We start from the raw sequence: 22,538 nt of genomic DNA on the forward strand, positions 1-22,538 counted from the left end.
TAGAGAGTGTGGGACGCATCCGCTTTAACCCTGCCAGCTGATTGCCAATTTATTTCAGGTCAAAGAATGTGCAGGTTGCTGCAAGGTAGTTTGAAACTGCATCTTTATTATCACAGCTCACATGTTGGCCGGTTTCATTTGTTTCGCTACTTGTGCCCTCCAGGCATGCAATATAATCTTTCAACTGGTTGTTAGGACCAAATGGTCTGGTTTTTAGCTGGTTTGCTGCAGGCAAAGTCCGGTAGGAAGCCCAGCGGGGCATGTGTTCCCACTTTGCACGAGTTGGTCTAATGATATTTTCCCCATTAACATTTGGAAGAAAAATCTAATCTGTGTGGGTTGGGGGGGGGAATGTGAGGGTTGTCAGCTGGGGAGATAACTGCTAATCATAAATGGACCCTAGCTAACATCGCAGATATGCCTGGAATGTGTGTCTTCAGTAAAATGTGGTGGGTTTGGGTTTTTTTAAAATACTGTTTGGGTGCTAGAAGGCTATTTAACAGACCTATTCCTTTAACAGGTCTCCGTGTAAGTGGGCTCCATGGAGCACAGATAAGAGACACAGAGAGAAGTATGTGCAAGCGGTCTTTAATGCTTTTTGCTTAGACTGAATCTCTTGAGGCTGCTCAGCTTTTATTTTTGTTTTTCAATACATACCAGTCAGCTTGAAATTTCTTTTCTCCCTCCTCCTTCCCCTGCTTTTTTCTTTTTTTTACTACTTTGGGTTTAATTTGGGAAGGGGAGGAGGTTAGCTGCAGGGATTTGGATTTGGGCAGGCAGGATTTTCTCCCATGACTCTCAGCATGGGGAGACGCAGATCAATTCCCTATCCTGTGTTCAGCTGGACACTGGGTTATGGTGTGTGTTGATCAAGAAATCCCCTCCTGTTTTATACCACATAACGCATTCATTTCAGCCACTGAACCTAAATTACTGTTTTGCTTTTCTTTCTTTTTTGATGAAATGGTAAGAACTCTTTTTCTATAGGGATGAAGTTAGTTTATCCGTGCTAATGCTTTGATTTTTTTCCTTTTTTCTCTCTCTGCCACAGTAGGTAACCAGTTAGGGGCCCTGGTACATCAAAGGTAAGCAGTGGGTTATGTTTTATTATTTATTGATCAATTCTAATTGTTTATTGATCCACCATCTGTAGTAGTGTTAGGAAGTCAGAGGTTGAGAATGTGGAGAAACTGTCAGCTTAGGTTTTCTCAGTGCTGGGGTTTCTGCTAACCCTTTAAGGCTGTTTGTGTTGAAGAAAGAAGAGTTGATGTGAAACTTGGATTTGGTTCCTGCAAATCTGCAGGACCGAGAAGAATAAATTCTCTCTCCTCTCCCTTACCCTGCCCAGGAAGGAGAGGTCGGGGGAGAGAAAGAAAGTAAAAAAGGCTCTGGCATTGTGACAAAAGTTGGAGGTATTAAATGGGCAGGTAGACTTTTTATTATTATTTTTTAGTTTTGTTGGTGTCATATGACCTGAGATGACTCCTTTGTCAAAGATGGTTTTGGCAGACTGAAGCAAGTATGAGTTGTCAAGCAGCATGTCTTGGGATCTAATACAAAAGTAAAATTCTCCATTTTTCTCGAATCCTGGTCTTAAGGAGTTCTCTGTCTTGTTTTGAGTAGGAAGGGGAGAGCGTTTCTAAAGCTGGATTCACCTTTGGGCTAGTAGTAGCGTGTTTCCATCATAGCCAGCTGTTTGTTGGGGGCCTCAGCAAGTGATATACATAAAGACTGTAGAACCTTCAGTTTTTAATGGTTAGGTTAAAGCTATTGTCCTGCTAGAGTAGCACAGAGAAGGGTGGGCAGCGTTGACTGCTCTGTTGCTACCTGCCTTCTGCCAGGAGTGATGTTCATGTAGGGAATTGATGAGGCTGAAAAGCCTGAATTGTTGTTTGTTTGGTTGTTTGTTTGTTTTCTTCTGAGTTTGGTGGTTGGTTTTCTGCCAGGTTAGCTTCTTTGTCCAGCTGCAGCCAGTTCTCCAACACAAGGTGGTTAAAAAATGATGCAGGATAGGATGTTTTGGCAACAGGATGGGTTTATTCCAGGTTAAAACAACTGTAATTCCGAACCTCACTCTTCTGTTGTGGATATGGATGGCACTGTTTTGTTTTGCACCTCTGCTGGTGAGCCTCAGGACAGTGGAGAATAATTTATCTGCAGGTTAGCTGGTGAAGTCTAATGTGTATTTTATACCTCCCCTAACTGATCTAAAGTAAAAAGAAATGGAAGATATTAATATATCTCACTACAAAACCTTCATTGAACAACTTATGCAGGTGTTTCATTGTTTTTGAGACTGCCGAATGAATCGTGTACAATACATATCTAAATATATGGAGTTTGCAAATTCCATATTGTGTTGTATTTTCTATGTGATAGAAATGGCTAAGCAAAAAAAACCATCAAAGGTAATTCCTTTGTACTTGACTATGGTCAGGTCTTAGGAAATTGCTTTGGGTGCTATGTTTTGAGGTAGACACGTTGAAAAAGTCCAAAGAGCAATAGATACGGAAGTCTTGAGATAATAAGACTTCAAAGGATAATTGAAGACAGCTTTTATAAATTCCAAGGAAAAGAATGATAAGGACAGGCAGGCAAAAAAAGGCATGAATTTTCGAGGGGCATTCATATCAGGATTGGCTTTGGTTAATGTTTCTTGGCAAGAGCATATCCAAAAGTAGTAGGCAGAGACTGTGGCTTGGAAGATCTAGGCTAAATATTACAGACACTTGCTGTTATTCTGTTAAATCTGTCTGGAGCAAGAATGACAAGAAGAGGTTTGTTCTTCTGTCAGCTCCATTAAAGATAGTGGAGAGTAGACTGGAAATATATCCAACATAAGAGAAACAAGGTGACCATGAGAGGTCCCTTCCAAAACAAATGATTTTGACTGTGATGTAGTGTTTACTTCTGTGTGCAAAAGCCTTATGCTGTGCCTGGTTTCCATGGCAGGGACATAGTTGTCTTCCAAATTGTTCTTTGTAATGACTATTTGATTTTTTTCTTCCTCTTTTTTAAGGGCTGTAATAACAGAAGAGTTCAAAGTGCCTGATAAAATGGTTGGATTTAGTAAGTACCTTGGATGCTTTTGATATGTTTTCTGTGCAGGAATGCTGTTTACTCTGACACACTCGCAAGTTTTTTTGCATACTAGCCTTGAATAAGCCTTGGCTAACGCTGTCTTCATGGGGACCAGATGATCTATGTTTAAAATCCAGGTGCAAACTGCATATGAAAGCTTGGTGTCCCAGTAATAAGAACAAGACTGTGTGGTACAAGTTACTGAGAGTTTTAGTGATTCTCTCTTTTGAATTCCCACAAGCATAGTATATAAACAAGTCAGAAGTGAATTTATTTCCCTTCAATGAAACACCTTACTTCCTTTGAGTATGCAAAACTGAGAGAGTTGAGGGAGGAAAAGAACATTTAAATGTTAAAATAAGAGTTGACTCAAAGCAAGTTAAACAGAATTTTAAATCTCTCATACATTTGCTGCAGGGAAACACAACAAGCATGCATTGCTCAGATGAGAATTTTTCCTAGATTTGCATTCCTGATACTGTTCTTTTTCAAGCTTGATCCTAATTTCCTCCTGATGATCGTTACTCTTCCTTTCAATGGCACCTCCTGCTGATGTGTTACTACAGTAACTGCATAGACTCTTCCACTGCCAGATCTCTGTGTATCTCTTCCAATTTGATATATGGACAGTAAAAAGGAAAATAACAGGCCATGATAATTACCCCTTAGTGCGTGAAGTTTTGTCCCAACTAAAGACACTATAAACCTGTAACTCGAATTCCTGCAAAGGAAACATTCATTCTCCTCCTCCCAGACCCCTTCCTTTATTGGTCCTCCTACCGCACGTGTGGGGGATGTCAGAGGGATGCTACAGCTCTGTGAGACAGGAGCTTGCATGCTGTGGTGGTGCATCATCTGTGTGTTAAATCTAATCCTGGTTCAGGGCCAGACCGATGCAGGAAGGTGGCAGACCCACAGCTGAGAGATGCTTCTGTGGGAAGCACCTGTTTGACTTGACAGTTTTGCTCTTTTTTGTAGTTAGGGAAGGATATGAATGGTGATTGGCACGTGGTCCGTCCTCAGTATGTCTCATTGTGAAACAACAATGTGCCGACTCCAAGAGTTAAGGGAGATGGGTATTTGTTTTCACTTAAGGTTTGATAGAGCATTTCAGTATGTAGCAGTTTTGTCTGAGTGCAGACCAGCCAAATAGCATGTCCTTTGAAAAGAGGTAGTAAAATATGAATTTTACGGGGGGGAGGGGGGGGAAGCAAAAGTCTTTGCCTTTTTTAGTACCTCAAATGACTGGTTTATGGGTTCAGGCTAAACAAGATGTACTCTTCTAGCAGTACTCAAACTAGTGCCTTGTTTCTTGCAGACTATGTATTTCCATTACAGTGTGAAACAGGTTTTCTTGTTTTGTTGTGGTGGGTTTTTTTCCCAAGCAAGTAGAATAACTTTCAGCAGTATCTTAATGTCTTTCTACTATGATAAATTTGATCGTGCTGTGGATGCTTCTTCTGCAATCCTGGAGTCAAACTGTTCCTTTATAGATAGCCGCAGTGGAGTAAAAGGGGGAAGGTGCTCGGCAGTTACTCAGGAAAATGGTATGTTCTGACACTTGTTGAACTCATTTCAGTAATCGGCAGGGGAGGTGAACAGATCTCACGGATTCAAGCAGAGTCTGGCTGCAAAATTCAAATTGCTCCAGGTAAGAACCTCTTTGTATGGTGGATGAACAGGTTTTAATGTTGAAGGATGTTGTGTCCATTAGATCAGGTGCCTTGCCATGGTCATGACATGCTTTTGCTGTTAACAACTAATATGTGAGGCTAACATGCATGGGAGAGCTGTTGTAGGACTGAGACCTCCTGACTACCACAGAAAACAGGTTTGTCAGGTGGTTTGGGGAATAAAACAAAGAACTGTCTTTAACTAACAAGTGGGTACAGAGCAAATGGACAATCTGTGTTGTACTTAGACACAAAACTGTAGCTGTTGAGTTTTCTGCTGGTGGTACCACTTTGCTCAGATCATGTGGTTTGTTACTGATTAGTCTGGTCAGCTCCATCTCCTAGCAGAAGATGTTTCAGGAGGGTGGCAGCAGCTCGTTGTACAACTCCACTTGCCTTGCGTCGAAAAAATGGCACCGTCCGTTTGCTTTGTGCTAGTACTTATATGGTTTGGGGGAGACTGTATAATAGTGCTGTACAGGAAACTGTTGATGAATGTAAGCTAGGTTCTTATCCCTCCCTTTAATTGGTGGGGAAGGCTTTAAAAGAATTCAGACATCCAGCAAATCATTTAAAATATGTTGACCCTGGATGTCTTTGAATTCATTAACATGAATGTTAATGTGCAAGAGGGGGTTGCTTCCATTAGTGCTTGACAGTTATTGGAACAGCTGCCATTTTTTTAATTCCATGTACTAAAAGTTCCCTTCTTCTTTCCTTTGTAGACAGTGGTGGGATGCCGGAGAGGCCCTGCGTACTGACTGGGACGCCAGAGAGCATTGAGTGAGTTCTGATTTAATTTCTCTCCTTTCTCCTTCTCTCTCTTCTCCCTAATGCTGTGCTCTGTCAGTGGTGCTACTTGGTTAGCCACACCAACAAATGTTGGCCTAGAGAAACTTGAGGGTCTCTGGAGCATAGAACCTCTTGGTCTGATGCTTTAAATTGTGCACCTCAAAGGCTTTTTTCCAGTTGCAGTTTGAACCCTCTGCAGAAATTTCCGTGGAATTCCCCTCCGCAGGGCAAGGTGGCTCTTAGGGCACCTAGGATGCAGTTTTCTAACTGCAGCTTTCCAGGATAATGAGCTAAGCTGTTGAAGGGCTCTTCTCTTTTCCCCTTCGCTTCCCTACTCCTATTGAGATGACCATTCTTCCAGCTGAAGAAGGGCTGCATGAGGCCTCCAAAGCCTGTCGGTGCCACTCCAGAATAATCTGGAGGTGTTGGTGTTGTTGCAGAGCAGCATGAGGCCCATGGGTATGCTTGCCTCTGCATCGCTGCCAACAAGAAGCAAAGGACTGAACCAAAGTCTTGAATTCTGATCCCTGCATGGTAGAGACACATGGCCAGCCAGCAGGGGTTTCTACTCTTTAGGCCTATAGAAACTTTAGGGACAGTGTTTCCTCCCTCCCCCTTCCCAGGAGCTGAGTTTGAGACTCTCACAAACCAGTTGAGGACCTCCTGCTGGAACTGGATCCAGGATCCTCAGGCTTACAGGAACACACTTAACATATGGAGCTGCTCTTTCTCTCCCCAGCCTTTGGGTAGGTGGGTTTTTTAAAATCCATCTGGAAATCTTTGAGTTGCGTTTGATAGTGAAAATACATGGGCACAAAGACTGTCTCTCTAAAGAGAAGACACTCATCATTCTTCCATTCCTAAGAGATCTAAGGGTACTTAAATCTCCTTATTCTACCACAATACTGCAAGCAGTGAGCCAGAATAAACGTAATTGGCAAGCTCACATTATAGGGCAGGCAATGTATTCTTGCTGATATTGAAGTGCTTTTCCCCCTTTAGCAAAGGATGTTTCAGAACAAGAGCAAAATATTAAAAAGCCGGGATGCCTGATGAGATGCAGTTGGGGGAAAATGGGAGAGAGGTATAGTTAAGACTTCATGGTTCTGAAATAAGCAGTTAAATGTAGTCATGTCCAAGACTGTCTTTAGTTAAAATATAAATAAATTTAAAAAATGAAAAGTGAGAATACTCAATTTGTGAAGCAGAGCAAGGTGTTGAGGACATGGAATTAGACAATTTAATTCAGTTTTGTGCTAAAATTCTTGCAAAGTTGGTTGTTTGAATTATTTTTTCAGGCTACTTATAGAAAAAGAAAATTAGGTAAGGAAACCAATCTAGATGTCAGACTTCGTTTGTGTGAGGAGTTCATTAGTTATATCCACTGGCAAAGTAATAGGGCTAATTTCCAGATGACCCCTTCTCATCTGAAATACATTGTGTATTAACTGTTGTGGTCTCTGTATTGTCACTAAAAGAACTTTACGCAAAATATGAAGGTAGATGGATAAAACCTCTTAAGACTCTTCCACAATATTAGAAATGGGCTTCCAGAAATTCCACTTTTTGCTTGTGTTGTGAGGAAAGTCAAGAGAAATCAGTGCTGTGATCTGTGTGCAGGCTCAGATCACCACTCCCTGAGCTGTCTTGGGTGAACATCTGTTTGCGAGGAATGACTTTGTACTGTTTCTTCAAATCTCCAGAGAGAAGACAGTCCTCCTAGGGTGCCTGATATAGCTTGGTAGGAAGTGGAAAGAGGGGAAGACACTGCTTTAGACTGACTAGGCAACTGGTGCCTTCTACCTACTTTGAGAGGGTCTTTGGGAGAAGGGCAGGAAAGAGATGTGTTGGTACTAGGAGTCTTTGAGATGAAGGGAACTGTTATCAGCTACGTTTGATGTGCTAAAGATTTTAGAGAAGGTATCTTTAATCTCCCAAATGCTTCTTTGTGTCTGTCTCTCTCACCAGGAGTAGAAGAACCCAGTCTTTCACTGGTTGCTGCAGCAGTATCCTTACCTCGCTTCGCGGTGTAGCTTCAGCACCTACTGCTTGGAGCAGAGGCTGTGTTAGAACAGTGTTCTGGTGCTGCTGGTAAGAGCAGGCAGAGAAGAGCAAGGCAGCTGCCTGTGGCTGATCAGAGAGTGGTTAACCAATGGGCTGTGTTAGTATCAGAGCAGTGTGGTTTTTGTCTTGACCAAGATGGAGAACAGAGCTTGTGTTTTTCCAGATATTGTACATACATGTTAAAGTTTAGAAAAGTTTAGGATGTAGAGCATCTTCATTCAAATAAGCACCCCAAATGCTATAGCTTAACTGTTATCCTTAACTTCGAAAGAGGTCAGAGCATGCTGCTGCTCTTCCTTCTCTCTTCCCCTTTCAAAAATCAGACTGCTTATTAGTAATCCTGATAGGGGAAAAATACGTGTCAGAGTTTAAAAAAAAAAAAATCACAACCAAACAACAAAACCCAAACATTGTGCTAACTGTGGTTTCCTTCATCTTTTCACTTCTTCTCCTCTCCCCAATTGCTTCCCATTTCGATGGTTCCTGGTCTCTCGGTCACGTGGAACAATGTTGTCTAATGGTTGTTTCCCTCGATTCTTTTCCAAAGACAAGCAAAACGGCTACTGGGGCAGATTGTAGATCGCTGTCGGAACGGACCTGGTTTTCACAACGATGTTGATGGCAACAGTACGATTCAGGAGATTTTGATCCCGGCATCCAAAGTGGGTCTAGTCATCGGCAAAGGAGGTGAAACAATAAAACAGTTGCAGGTGCGCAAGATGCATTTACTTTAGGGCTGTCTTCCCTACTGCAGCTTCTCTAGATCGACAAGAGTGTGCTGAAATGGAGAGCCTTAAGTGCTCTAACCTTCTACAGCAGGGACTACTCTTCTGCCTTCGGAGAGCTGGACTCAAATCCAATCTTGTGTTAAAGAAATCGGTTTGGCCCTAGCTACGCACATAGTGGCATTTTGCTAGAACAGTGAAAGAAACTCATGGGCTTTAGATAACATTTGGTGCGTGCTGTTTAGGAGGGGATCCTTGTAGCCAAGAAAAGGCTGTTTCTAGTCTGCTGCTGCAATAGTTTTTAATGCCAGCCATGCTGTTGTAGAGTGCTGTGCTTCTCTTTTGTTGCTGATCTGTGATGAAGCTGGTGTGTGTCTTCCTTTTTTTCCTCATCCCACCCCTTTCTAATTAACTGTTGTGTTATGTATAAATCTGTGTTCGTAGATTTTCTTTATTCCTCCATCTGGTACAATTTTTTTAAAGAATAGAGGGTTTCAGAAAAGCACCCAAGTCAAAAATATCGTTTTTGAGTGCCCCAATTAGGCCTCTGTCATCCAATAGTTTTAACACTAGTCACATAACTTAATAATGCAGACAGATTAACTTGATATGCAGACAGCTACAGATTTTGGAAAAGGCTGAAAAAACAGTTGTTGAGGTAGGGGGGTTCTTGTTTTGCAAGGGATTCAGCTATTTGAGAACTTCAAGAGTAGCACGCTTTCTGGCAGTCTGTTACACTCCAGGATTATTACTGAATTTGTGCTATAAGTATCCATGAAGAGCTAAAGTAGCATTCTGTAAAGCTGCTGATTTGACCTACATAATGTTTAGTAACCAAAATTTAGTCCCTTGTTTTAGGGGCTCTGCTTAGCAAAGTGCTCTGTGCTTTTTCTTCAGGAGCGAACAGGTGTGAAAATGATTATGATCCAAGATGGTCCGTTGCCTACTGGAGCAGATAAACCTCTCCGTATTACTGGAGATGCATTTAAAGTACAGGTATGTAATAAAAGCAAGCAGTTGCCTTAGAGAACTGAAGAGAAATTTAAACTTTAACATATTTGTGAGCATCTAATGGGAGTCGAATTCAACTGTAAATGTAATGATCCGTGCTGGTTTTGTTTGTTCTGTAAGGCTGAAGTTTGAGTAGAGCAAGTTAAAACACAAGACTAGCAAGTGCTGGCTTTTTTACAGTGTAACCTAGGAGCTCTCACTCCACATAGATATTAGACATGGGTAGGATAAAAGCTGAGGCGGAGGGTTTGGAGAAAGTAGCTTTGAAATGCTTTCCAGTCCGTGAAGTAAAAAAATCATAGCTATATGTTACTTGAGCAAATGGGTTCTTAGTGACTAACTTAACCACACGTTTGAGAAAGTTTTGTGGAAGGTTCGTTATCTCAGACAGCCAATTGACGCAGGTAATTAAAAAAAAATAATAATAATCCCATGACAACTCCTGAAACCAAGGGGTTTGCTTAATATTGGTACCTCAGTTTCCTTGTGTCAGGTTTCTACAGATGTTTTCATACCTGCGATTCAAAGCAAAAGCCCATGGTCAGCTGGAGACTGGAAGATTACAGCATGATGGGAATGCTTGAATTAAAGATTTAAAGTTTAGCTGTGGCATGTTCCACGTCTCAGCAAGTGCTTTTCATACCTTGCTAAGAACTTAAATCTAGCTTAGCATTCCTGTCTCTAATAAAAATAGTTCTGTTTCATTGGATCTCCCCAATCATAAATTGCTGCAACGGTTGATGTTGCTCAGGGCTAGCATGTTTGGGTTGTTTTTCAAACCTCTTATTGCAAGTTGGCTTTTAGATTTAAATGTGCATTTTTACTTTTATTTTTTTCAAAATTGTTATACTTAATGTCGTGGTATAGGTATGCAAAAAGGAGTTTACTGGCAGTCTTGCTACTTTTAACCAGATGATACTTTAAGTGCTGCTACTTCCCAGGTGGTTTCTTCTGCCTTGTAAGATTTGCTGTTGTCACATCTTCCATGCCATAAATCATGCCAGGCAATTCTGGAGACTGCTTAGGCTAGAAGATCTTTGAGGCACTTAAAACTAAGTTGAGCACACTTAGAAAGCACTTAAGAAGCTTGATGAATCCTTGCGTTTGGTGGGATTCTCTGGATGCTGCAACAAGTTTTCTTAACTCTATCAAATCCCTGTGAAATCTCTCCATTGCCCTTATTTCTGTCTTGGCATCTCTGAAATGTCTTGAGTTGTTTCCTTCTGTAAAAAAAAATACCACAGGGCATGGAAAATATGTATAAATGTGAAAGGAGTCAGATTCACCAGTGTCCCTCAAACTTGGAAATAGAATGAAAATGTCAAAAGCTTAACTGGTAATATATAGAAACAAAGGTTTTGGTTTTGACATGCAGGCTTTTTTTTTTTTTAATGGTGACTACTGTTGGCTTATTTCCAAGCTACGCTTTTGCAAGCTGGGCTACATGCAAGCTTGTGAATGGCCTTGAGGGCTGCAAGTAGGTAGGAAGAATATTCGTTTGTCTCAGAAAATGTCTTGTTTGATTGCTGCAGACTTGGGCTTAACTTTTCTGAGTGTCAGTAAGCTCACTACTGCCCACCTGCCTCCTTGGGACGTGCTTTCTAGCTCTTAGTGGACATGCTCTGCTATGCTACCACAGCTTCTACCTTACTATATTGGTTTCAGTTCTATCCAGTAGGAAAGGGCCTTCCCTTCCTTTAATTTAAAAACAAACAAAAAAAAATCAGAGATATTTTAAAAGCTAAAGGGCCTTTTTGAAAGACTGAAGGAAGCAATTGCACACAAGAAACTGCCACCTTGCACACTTGGCAGATTTTGTCAGATACAGAAGATTCCATCAAGAACAGATCACCATTGACTGTGGTAAAAGAAATTTTAAATCAGAACGCTGTTTCCGTTAAGCAGATGGACATCGCTTTGCCTGAAGCCTGACCGATAGCCACTGTTGAGGCCCCAACACCAAAGTGGCAAGCAGAATAATTTTAAGCTAACTGTAACTTCTTTCCCCATGTAGCAAGCGAGGGAAATGGTACTGGAGATCATCCGAGAGAAAGATCAGGCAGACTTCCGAGGCGTACGCAATGATTTCAGTTCTAGAATGGGAGGAGGCAGCATAGAGGTATGTTTTCTTCACGAGTACTCTGCTAACCTCCCTGTGGGATGGGTAGTGGGTGGAAGTCCTCAAATTGCACATGTAACCTGTAAGCTTATTTTTTAAATGCATTGTGTTCTGTTGCCAGAAGAGTGAGCCTGGCTGCAAAGAAGAGGAGTTCTCATGGACTCCCAGATGGCACTTTTCTAATTGTCTTTTTAAGCTGCATTCTTGTAGTGCGGAGTTCATTTAGTGGGGAAGGCATTTGTGGCCACATGTTTGTTTTTCTTAAGGGATATGGTTCTGTAGCCTGGAGCTGCCTAACACAGCCTGTCCTCGTAGTTAAGAGCATCTCCTTGTAAAATCAGAGTAATTCAGTCTAGTTCTCTGAGCTTTCACACTGCTTTGCCTTTCCCATCAGGTCTCTGTGCCCAGGTTTGCTGTTGGAATTGTGATAGGAAGAAATGGAGAAATGATCAAAAAGATTCAGAATGATGCTGGAGTTAGGATTCAATTTAAACCAGGTTTGTGAGAGGATGGAAAGCTGTTACTTTCTGGCCAGTGTTCCAGTTTGGGATTGCTAAAGTGAATCTGATCTGCGGTTACAGCAACTAGGCTTTCCTAATTTAAAGATGCATTGTCTCTCTTTCTGAAACCTGTTTAAATATGATGTGCTGCTTCCTTGTGCACCTTCTTTTTTTCAGAGAGTAAGACTATATACAGCTCACTTGCAAACATTAGATGTCACAACAGTTATGGCTTGAGTGGTAATTGTATGGATAAACAAAACAATAACAAAGAAACTTTTGTATCTGTTAAAGAATTCTCCTTCAGGACATTAAAGCCTTTGGGATCAGGAGTTGATTAATTTTAAGTAACTTTCTCTGGGTCCTTGGCTGTCTGATCACCTATCAAAGCTGCCTTTGTTCTCTTAAAATTATATCAGTCTCTTTCGTGGCTTTTTGACATTTGAAAGTGTTGCCTTTTGAATGTTGTTCCCTCTGCAATATTTTGTCTTCTTTCAGTCCATGTGGAAGAGGGGCTGAAGGTGGAGGGAAGAGGTAGCTCTTGGGGTAGTTCTGTTGTGTGAAAATGCTGCTAGCAATGGTGGTGCTAGAAGGAAGCTTTTGTTGGCGGGTGGATGTTTTCTTCTTTTAATTTAGTCTTTGCCACCTCTCTTCACAGATGATGGGATTAGTTCTGAAAGAGTCGCACAGGTCATGGGGCTTCCTGATAGGTGTCAGCACGCAGCACACATCATCAGTGAGCTCATTCTCACAGCACAGGTGGGTTCTGGAGGCTCTCAAGAGGAAAGTGCTTATATGGGAATGTAGTCTGCACGCATGCAGCTGTGTGGATGGATGCCACCATCAGAAGAACAGCAATGTTAAATTTTCTCTCTGGTAGGCCACACATGCTGCTGCCCAGGACAGAACTGCTAGGGGGTTGGGGTTTTTTTTGTTTATTTGTATTTTTAATGTGATATGGGATGACTGAGCTATGGGAAGGTCTCCTATTCTCAGGCACTATTATGAGGCCTCGTTGTAGCTCCACGTTTACCCCACATATTTAGTTGTTCTTAAGTTATTTGGAAATCGTGACCTGGTGGAATGGAGTCCAGCGCTAGTGTGAGACAGTGGCTCGGCTCGGTCATGCTCAGACAGCAGACCATTAATAGCGCTCAGTGGTGCCTCCTCTTCAGACCAGTGTCCTCTGGTCCAGGACAGTGGGAGGCAGGGGAAGGCAATGAATACTCACATCTGCAGTCACCGTGTTCTGAGGAAGACACCAACATATTGCATTGCCCAAGAGCAAGAAGTACAAAGATGGGTAAAGTAGTAGAGCAGACTTATGAAGGAGGTTTTACATTCCCTTTGTATTATGAGAAGTGAAGATGTTAGATGGTTCCAGATGAGATACCTGAGCATAATTTCCCCATCAAGGGTAGGTTTTGATACTCCTTCTTGTCCTGAGATCCAGTTTCAATACTTGATCTCAGAATATTTTTAATAATTCACTTAAAATTTGAGGTCTGTCTCTGCCCATGGCCTTTGCTTTTGGAGAAATCTGTTACCCAAAATAGTTATGTCCTTTAAGTGTCTTTAAACTTAAAAGCTTTCTTTGGAAGTTTTGGAAAATGTGCATTTCAGCTGAGTAATTCCAGCAGTTCTTTAAAGAACGGCGCTTGAAAGGATTTGGAAGCAACTTCTGTGTGTGTCGGTGCCAAGATCTATTGGTTGCTCTAAGATAAGCCCCTACCACAAACTAAAAGTCCTTTAGTAGTTGATGCTTGTTTATAGGTTTATTTCAGCAGATACAAAGGCATGCATTTAAAAAAATATAAATATCTTCCTGAGTCAGGAAGACAACTATAACCTATGTTACTTGGCATTTCTTTAAAGTGCTTCAAAATCTTGGATACGAAACTGAAGTCCAAGAATATCTTAATTCAGTGCCATTGATTATAATGCATTTTAACTTACCTTGCTTTATTTTGTTTTTAATGTGCATTGGGGCCAGAAAAAGAAACACTGATACAAATCTTTTGCCTTCCAAGGAACGAGATGGCTTTGGAAGTTTGGCTGTCGCCCGAGGAAGAGGTCGTGGCCGTGGGGACTGGAGTGTTGGAACACCTGGGGGGATGCAGGAAATAACCTACACGGTGCCAGCTGATAAATGTGGTCTCGTTATAGGCAAAGGTGGGTCTGGTGACATTAAATATTAGAGCTTGCAATCTTTCTCTCCGGGATGGTTGCGTTCTTGCTGCCTGACAGTGAGGCTTTGGAGTTTTCTGTAATTGCAGGTATTTAGTGGCCAGTGAATGCAGCATAGGAATAAGCTATAAGCGCTTGTGGCTGTTTTCTTTGTGGTGCTCTCACTCATAATTGTACTCTCCAGGCCCTTGTTCACAATATGTAAGAGAGGCTCTTCATGCAGAGCTGTCAAGTAAGCTTGTTATAACAAGCAGCTGGCTGAGAAAAGGCAGGTTCATTTGTGGATTCTTTTTATAGAGAATTCGTTTAAAGAACAGTTTATCAGGGACAAGCAGAACAGTCATTTCGTCATGCTGGATTTCTGTGAGTGCCATGTGATAAAATGGAAGGTCTCTGAATGTGGTAATAACAGTTACTGCTTCCAGCCGCATACCTGAAGTGTCTGAATAAAGTGAAGTAGCAGGACTTGCCTGTGCCTGAGCCTGTCACAGAGCAGGCTGGCGCACCTCATCTCACTCAGATGAGCACATTCACTGCCATGGAGTTCCCTTGAATCTCTCCATGCTAGGGAGATGGACCAGGAGTCATCTGGCCTTCCTCTCAAAAACCAGTACACCCCCAAGACGATTATGAAACCAGAGCATCAGCAACAGTCTCAATTTGTCATAGAGCATGAGCTATGCATTGGGTAATGGCAGTACTTAGATTAGAGCCAGGAATAGAGCTCTATCACTCTGAATTGTTGCGATGCTTCTGAGTTAATACACTGATGTATCAAAGGAGTTGTATTTAATTTTTCTGTCCACTAGAATGACATATGCCTTAACTAGTACTTAAGTAATCACAGTTGGCTTTTAGCCTCAGTAGAGCTGAGGTGAATAGAATAGGAACAGATTAGCTACAGCGGTAAAGGAGGCAGAGACTTGAGGGCATCATGCCATGTTTCAGTGCCATTTAGTTTCCTGCCGCCGTGTTGGACAGGAGTGAGCTTGCAATGAAATGTGTCGTGGCCTTGTTCTGCAGCTGCACAACGCTGCTGCATGTCACTTGTTCCTCTCCATGTGTCTGGCCCCAGTGGCACCCTGGACTGCTGCCTTATTGGATGACGAGGGACACAGGCATGTTAGCAGTGTATCTGCAATTATTTTCAGATGTTTTTCTTTGTTGTAAACCTGTTCACAAACCTGAAAACTTTTTTCAATATGAAAAAAACACCTGCTCTCCCCGTTATGCAGAAATTGCAGAGTGGTTGTGCTTGATCTCACTGAACAGTCCAGTTGGGCAAACGATCAAGCAAAGCAAATTTTAAGCCCACAAGTGAGAGTTATATGTATGGAAAAATCAAATTATAATGAAACTTTATTGCTGTATCCATTAGTCATCCTTAATAAAGGATCAGAAAAGGTCACTTGTTGTTCAGCAGTGCATTGAAGTGGAGCGTTTGTGACTACAGAGAGCACTGTGTGCTGAAAAGATAAATGCAGGTAGCGGAGTTGGATGTCCTAGCATTCAAGTGCAAGGCCTGGCACAGGCTCACTGTGGGGGTGAAGGGGAGCTTTTTACCATTGTTTCCACAACAGCAAAACAGGGATTCTTACCCGGCCGGATCAGAAGCTTTCTGGAGTGACTAATTACTAGTTGTATGGTGATTTGAGTGCTTGTAGCTTTGTAATACCACCTTGTAATCGGTGTTCTTACAGTGCTTATGCTCTTAGTCTATTGCAGCCTTCATTTTTGTCAAGTGAGTGATGGCTGTAGCATTGCCTTTTGGGGCCTGGACCAGGATGGATGTACCGTACTCGCCATATGTTGACGCGAGACACCTGATTCTTATTTCCTCTCCCACTGCCTGTGGGGCAGTGTAGGGGAGAGAGGGGATGTTAGCAGGGTTTTTTTGGGGTTTTTTTTTTGTAACAGTGACCAATAGTAAACTCTTTGCTCCCTCCTTTTAGTTTCTGAGCAGTTTCCAGCTTTTTTTGCCTTTTTTTTTTTTTTGCCCCTTTTCCCTCCTCTTCCCCTTCCCCCATGATATAGGACTTGGCTGTTGGCCAGATTTTACAGAAAAGGCTAAGTCCTCTGGGCGCAGGTAGCTTGCTCTCTGAGGTTAGCACCCACACAATGGGTATCTTGGGTCCTGAGGTGTAGTGTATGTGATATGGCCAGGTACTGCTGCTGTGCTTCCAGCTCCGTGTCACCACTCGAGAAGGGGGAGAAAAGAGGGAGATGAGAGTTTCTCAGCTCAGTTTCTGCAGCATATATCTTGGAAGATCTAGGGCCCTCTTCTCATGGGCACCACTTCTCAGCTTGGGAGCGTGAGCCTTTATGAGCTGATAAGAAGTGTGTGGCTCCCTGCAAATCATGTGCGTAGCTTTTTCCTCTAGAGGGTGGGTAGGTGCAGCTTTTCTTTTCTGAAAGACTCTAGGAAGGGTGGAGACGAGCACCATACACATGTCAAGCGCTTTCTCTGTTTGGTAGTGCTTGGAAACAAACCACAGCCTCTCTGGGCCCCTGCTGGATTTCCATGATAAATACAGCAATATTGACAGATAACGTGGCTGGCCTGGCTCTTGTCAGCTCTGCCTTTTAGCAGGTTTGATTAATTGCTTTACGATTTCACGTCCAGCTGGGGGGCCACTCTTGGATCACTTCTGCCCCCCATCAGGTAGAAGAATGGAGCGGGCTGCTGAATGCGTCTATAGACAGCCACCATGTGCCAAGCAGGTCACCTCATTATGGGGGAAGATGAACTCCTTCCGGCACCGTGCAGCATCATGTTGACTGCGTCACTTCATTTGCATGCTCTGGAGGCTGAATTGGGATCGCTTGGATGGGAGGGAGCGCTTTGGCATGTATGAGACTGGAGGGTAAGGCAGAGAAGGGCACTAAGTCCTAGTACGGCGGTAGGAACTTGCAGCCTCTGGCCAAACCAGGAGATCCTGCAATGTGGTCTAGGAGAGAGCTGATGTGGAAACAGTCCCAGCAACTACCAACTTGGTGCTGAATGCTAAATGGGGAAATTATTTCAAATGTATATTCTCCTTGCTTCCAGTTTGAGAAACCTTTGATTTTTAATCCCCTTTGGAAGGAGAAACCTAGTCTGCTGTGCGAGTAGCAACCTATGCTTATGCCTCTGTTCCCCAGTAAAGGAGTTCTTCCAATCCTTTATGATCCAAAATGTGTTGGCTAAAAGGGTCCTCTTGTTTTTGTTAAGCGGATGAAATGGCTGTGGGTTCAGATCTCACCTCAGTGTATTAAAACCAGAGCTTCAAATAAGTCTTCATCAGACAAAAGCATATAAAAAAACCTTACTGGTTTTGAAACTTCATCTTACTGCTTTCCCATGCTTGACTGAAAATAAGTGGCTTGGCTTTTGGCTGCCCAGTACAGTCCCTCTTGTCTGTCCAGGGATGTGACACGATTATCTTTTGTTAAATGCATCTTCAAAAATTCATTTAGAAAGAGTTAATTGCCCTTTGGCAACTTTTCCTCCTCCCTTCCCCAAGAAGGCTTTAAAATGTTAAAAAGGTCACGAGTCCATTACAATGAAATGAACAAGTGTCTGCAAGATCCACAGTTTGTTTTGAAGTTGTGCTGGATGTATAGGGATGGAAATGCAAGCAAAAATGAGGAGATTAATTAAAAAGAGTCTCCAAAAATAAATCCAAACAAAAATCTCCAGTTAGTTTCCTTTGCTCTCTTTCCTGCTTGCTGTATGTCCTATTGGCTGGTGATTTTTGGTTTGTGATTTAAAAGTTGTAAAACCCCTTCCTTCCCTGCACCCTTTAATTTCTCCAGTTGAGTGGAGCTGGTCTGTAAGTTGTGTGAGCTTCCAAAAGAAGAATTGAACCATTGTAACATTGGCTGAGGCTTTTGTTAAGCAAATTTCATTAAGAGACTGGGACCTAGCAGGTCTTCGGAAATCAGATCTACTTTGGCTGGCCCTGCTGCATCCTGCTCGAAGCATTCCTGTGCTCTAGTGTATCCAGATGGCAAACTAGCCAGATATGTTCACTGCATGCACAACTAACTCTGAAATAGTGGAAGACTGCCTGGAATCCTGTACTGCTGCGGTTGTGTGGAGGGGTGTGTACATTGCAGTGTGAATAGGAAGCGCGGGAAGCAAAGGTTCCTTTAAGGGAATAAGCTATTGCCCAGCACAGGATTGTGAGAAAGCTTAAGCTTTGTTTTTAAGCTGCAAGGTATGTGGCTGGTGCCTTTTTGCCTTAGGGGAACGAAATGTCTAGTGATGGGGAAAAAAAGCCTCATGGAAGAAAGAAAAAAGGGATTTTTTACTTGCAGGTGACTTTCTTTTCTTGATGGTTGTGAACAGCTGTGCAAAACCACCAGAATTCAGTCAGTACAGTTTTCGCATCTGATATGTCGAAGTGTATCTGAGACGTGCTGCATTTTGTTGGGAGCCTAGCAGTGTGCACACAGGGGGACTGTGTATTCTTAAAACAGCGCCATCCGTGATCTCAAGAACCGTTGCAGTAGCTCACGGTTTCAGGTCATACTTGTGAGGGAGTTTAAAGGAGCAACATGAGCTCAGGTACTGTGGCTTCTTATGCTGTTGCCATCCTCAGCCCACCTCCTTGAGGCAAGAAGATGTTAGTTGAAACTATATTCCATTACCAGAGCCTGACTGTGTTATGCTTTTATGGAAAAAGATTCTGAATGTCACCTTATATCTCGGTTTTCTTTTCTTCAGGTGGTGAGAACATCAAGAGCATAAATCAGCAGTCAGGAGCCCATGTTGAGCTCCAGAGAAACCCACCTCCAAACACAGACCCTGGTGTACGAATATTCACAATCAGAGGAGTTCCCCAGCAAATTGAACTCGCTAGACATCTCATAGATGAGAAAGTTGGTGTAAGTCCCATCTCTGTTGATCTTGGTCTGTCCTTTCAGATGTGGTGTTTCCACTTGTAGGTACATGTAGGCCTGGACTTACAGGATGGCATAGGATACACATGCTTGCATTATTTAGCTTCAAAACCATTTGCCTGTTAGCAGCTGTCTTGAACTTTGATGGCCTTACAGCATCCGTTGGACTAATTTTTGTTAGGATCCCAGAAGGATCTGACTGTTTGCTGACATAATCATGGGTAGTGTGCAGAGAGGGAAGAACAGCAATAATAAGGTATGAGAAGGCTGTCAAAGGAGATTTTTTGAAGGGAAGACAATAGTGCATGAGAATGACACAATCCTGACATCATCTTGCTGAAAGTAACACTCAACTCCTTGTTCCAGTAAATCCAGGATGACTTTTATCTTCCACTTAATGCAGCGCTGTGGTATTGAAGCTAAATAATGTCTATATATCTAATATATATTTATCTATATATCTAATATTGCTGAAGGGGGAGATGGGTAAAAGAAAGCATGGAAAATACTGAACTGGGGCATGGTAAAGCTGAAAAGCAAACTTCATGCTGAATTGCTTGAGAGGAGAAGGCTTGATACCAACCTCAGGATCCAGGCTATTCAAAGGAAAACTTCCAACTGTGCCCTGGTCCTGTTAGCCCCTTGGTGGGCTTACTGGAGTTGCTTTTGAAGCTTGGCTGCTGGAGTGCACTGACAGTCCTGAGAACTTCATCCTTGGAGAATTACTTCTTTCAGGTGCTGGGGTTTAGTGGAACGTGTCCCAGGCTGTCTTTTCCCCTTTCTTACTGCTCATACTAGCTGCCTCCACCCTGTGCTTAGAGCTGGCATTAAATATTTGTGGATTCTGTGACAGGGTACCAGCATGGGTGGACCTGGAGGATTTGGTCAAAGTCCGTTCAGCCAAGCACCTGCTACACCTCATCAAAAGTAAGCTTCTCCATTTCATCACGGATGGGCTATGGGGAATGGCTGGGAGCTATAAAAGCACTGGGAGGTTGGAGGACCCTGAAGGGGTGATGTATAAGTAGAGCCTTTTAGAGATTGAGCATTCAGAAGCAAGTGAGATGAAGCCTTTAAGCTTGACTGCAGGAAGGATTTTAACTGTTAAATTATAAACAAGGTAGGTACAGGCATCTCTGAAATTCCTGTCTCCAGTGCAGCAAGAGCATGGAAAGAAGCGTGAGCTGCATAGATCACAAGGAGTGCTGTTCAGTATGATGTATCTGTATCTTGGCTTCATGAACGGACTGATATCAAGACAGTTAGTAGTCACACCTATACAGCATTTCCTTCTGTTCCCATGAGCACCTGTTTGCTCAGCAGTTGCTGACTATAAGTATCAATTTCGCTTCTGTGGGCAGCTTCATGTATATGGCCTGTTAAGTATTTTATTGTCTACTTCAGCATGCCTTTTTGTCCTCTGCAGTGGTCCTCAGGCGTTCATGACGCAGGGTTGGGGCAGTACCTATCAGACGTGGCAGCAGCCTGGACAGCAAGTTCCAAGTAAGTGTCCAGGACCTGGGTTGGAGGAGGTTTGATGTTCCCTTTGCAACTGGGGCTTCGTGCCTGCAAAACACAGGTTCATCCACGAGACCCCTTGTGTGAAAGCAGCAAAAGTTTCCTGAGCAGAAGAGGTGTGTGGAGGCATGCTGTGGTGTTTGAGCTCAGAATAAGCTGAAGTCCATTGAAAACTGTAATGCTTTTTGTGCAACCAACTGCTTACTGCCTGTTTCTGCTCTCTGTGTAGAAACTCAGCACTTGCTGTATGTTCCTCTCTAACAAAAACGTTTCTGCCTTAGACTTTCTTCTGCCAGTGCTCTCCAGGCAAGCACTTGCCCACTCCACTTGCCCCTAACAGGTACACTGTGTCTGGTGGTGAGCCCTTCCATCTCTTTGTTCTTGACCTTATCAGTTCTTGTTCATTTTCTTTTTTAAATGTTCCTTATGACCTCTTCTCACTGTCCAACTCCCAGTCTGATGGAAAGACTAGGAAAGGAAATGCAGAAAATGGAAGAAAAGAGGGGTAGGGCTTCTATCCTGGTTCATCCACACTGGCTGCAGTAGTGTCCCCCTCTCTTCTTTTGGGACTTGATGAGAACTGCTCATCTTCCATATTGCTAAATGCTCAGAATGAGGCCCACGGGATAACCAGTTTTCAAATAAAGAAATAAAATAAAAAATAGTGCACATTTGTCCTTTGTCTTGAGTTCAAAAGCTGAACCCAGATCACCCCGGCTGCTGAGCTTTCCACTTCAAGCCACCAGCACTGAGTCGGGCTGGCTGTTATTCTTCAAGGTTCAAAGTGTCATTTCTTCCTAAAACCCAGTTTAGTCAAATTTCAGCAGATTGGAATAGGGCATCCCCCTTTTCAGAATAACTGAAGCAGTAAATGCTAGTGGTGATGTTGGTAACTGCATCATCCTGTGTCTTCACAACAGCCAGAGTAATGGTTTGCCCTAAACTGAGCAGATTCATAGTCTGCTTCATAACCTCAGAGCTCATGTGATGGGCAGTAATGTCCAACAGACGCTTTTCAAGAACAGTTTTTTTCAGGAAATACGAGTTTTTAATGGCCTGGTCTTGTGAAAACTAAAGCTAAGCACTAAAAGATGTGTGTAGGGCAGTAATTTTAAAGGGGTTTAATGACAGGTGCTTTTCAGTACTGAGGCTGATTTAGCAATGAAGTAGATAGTTAACTTCAGTATAAATTCACGCTCTTGGAGGTGCCTGAGGTAGAGGAAACATTGGAGGAGCAATGCCTGCAATTGCACTTGTGATTTCCTGTTAACAAAACATTTTAATGTTTATGAAATTGTGCGTATGGGAAACTTGGAAATCCTCAATGCTGCATTGTGCTACAGTAGGACATAGGAACTTTGCCTGGCAAGTGTGTGTTACTCTCTGAAAAAACGCCTCTGGAAGAGTCCTACTTCTGAACAATTACAGTCTAAAAATCATGATTTTTCCTTTTTAAGTTCTAGGGACTTGTAGAAGGTCAATGGTTGTTCTATTTTCAGGACAGAAAAATGCAATGGTGGGCTTGAAAGGATGCTTTTTTGTACAGGAGTGGAATAGTATGGTACTGAAGAAGAGTATTTTCCCATTAGCTTGTTTTACAGGAAAAAATGTTATTCCAATCCTTTCCTGTGCACCGCCAAGAGCACTGGGCTTCCCTGAGCTTTGGGAAGCAGAGCAGTCAGTGCAGCAGGGAGAGCTCTACAAAAAACGGCATTTGTATCTTCCCATAAAGCCTTCGAATAAATGCTTATGAAATGTGCATTGCTATTTCCCTTGCAAGATGCCTTTAGAAATTCATCTTAGTAATTCACCTTCTTTCTCACCTCCCTGAAACATCCTTTTATCCTGCCCACCAGCCACTGGGGAAAAAATAAATCCTTCCTCCCTGCAGTGTGTAGTCATGTCTCAAGCTCACACCTCCTGGCTTTGGAGCCTGGTGTAAGAAGCCCAGACCCTTTGAATCCCCTGGTTGCTGGTAGCGCAG

General features: G+C 42.7%; 1 protein-coding gene across 1 annotated transcript in view; it reads left to right on the plus strand.

The window, feature by feature from the left end:
• FUBP3 (far upstream element binding protein 3) overlaps window positions 1–22,538 on the plus strand; it is a gene marked incomplete at its 5' end in the record, with an annotated part of 40,900 nt that overhangs the window by 12,783 nt on the left and 5,579 nt on the right. Inside the window, 14 exons of the mRNA XM_082492503.1 lie at window positions 521–571; window positions 1,052–1,085; window positions 3,020–3,069; window positions 4,661–4,732; window positions 5,480–5,537; window positions 8,158–8,320; window positions 9,233–9,331; window positions 11,361–11,465; window positions 11,860–11,962; window positions 12,624–12,724; window positions 13,996–14,137; window positions 18,861–19,021; window positions 19,890–19,963; window positions 20,463–20,539. Of these exons, the coding sequence (XP_082348629.1) occupies window positions 521–571; window positions 1,052–1,085; window positions 3,020–3,069; window positions 4,661–4,732; window positions 5,480–5,537; window positions 8,158–8,320; window positions 9,233–9,331; window positions 11,361–11,465; window positions 11,860–11,962; window positions 12,624–12,724; window positions 13,996–14,137; window positions 18,861–19,021; window positions 19,890–19,963; window positions 20,463–20,539 (1,290 nt within the window). The remainder of the gene's footprint in view (window positions 1–520; window positions 572–1,051; window positions 1,086–3,019; window positions 3,070–4,660; window positions 4,733–5,479; window positions 5,538–8,157; window positions 8,321–9,232; window positions 9,332–11,360; window positions 11,466–11,859; window positions 11,963–12,623; window positions 12,725–13,995; window positions 14,138–18,860; window positions 19,022–19,889; window positions 19,964–20,462; window positions 20,540–22,538) is intronic.

Source organism: Vanellus vanellus (genome assembly GCF_965231255.1).
Source record: "Vanellus vanellus genome assembly, chromosome: 18".
NCBI classification, from domain to species: Eukaryota; Metazoa; Chordata; class Aves; order Charadriiformes; family Charadriidae; genus Vanellus; species Vanellus vanellus.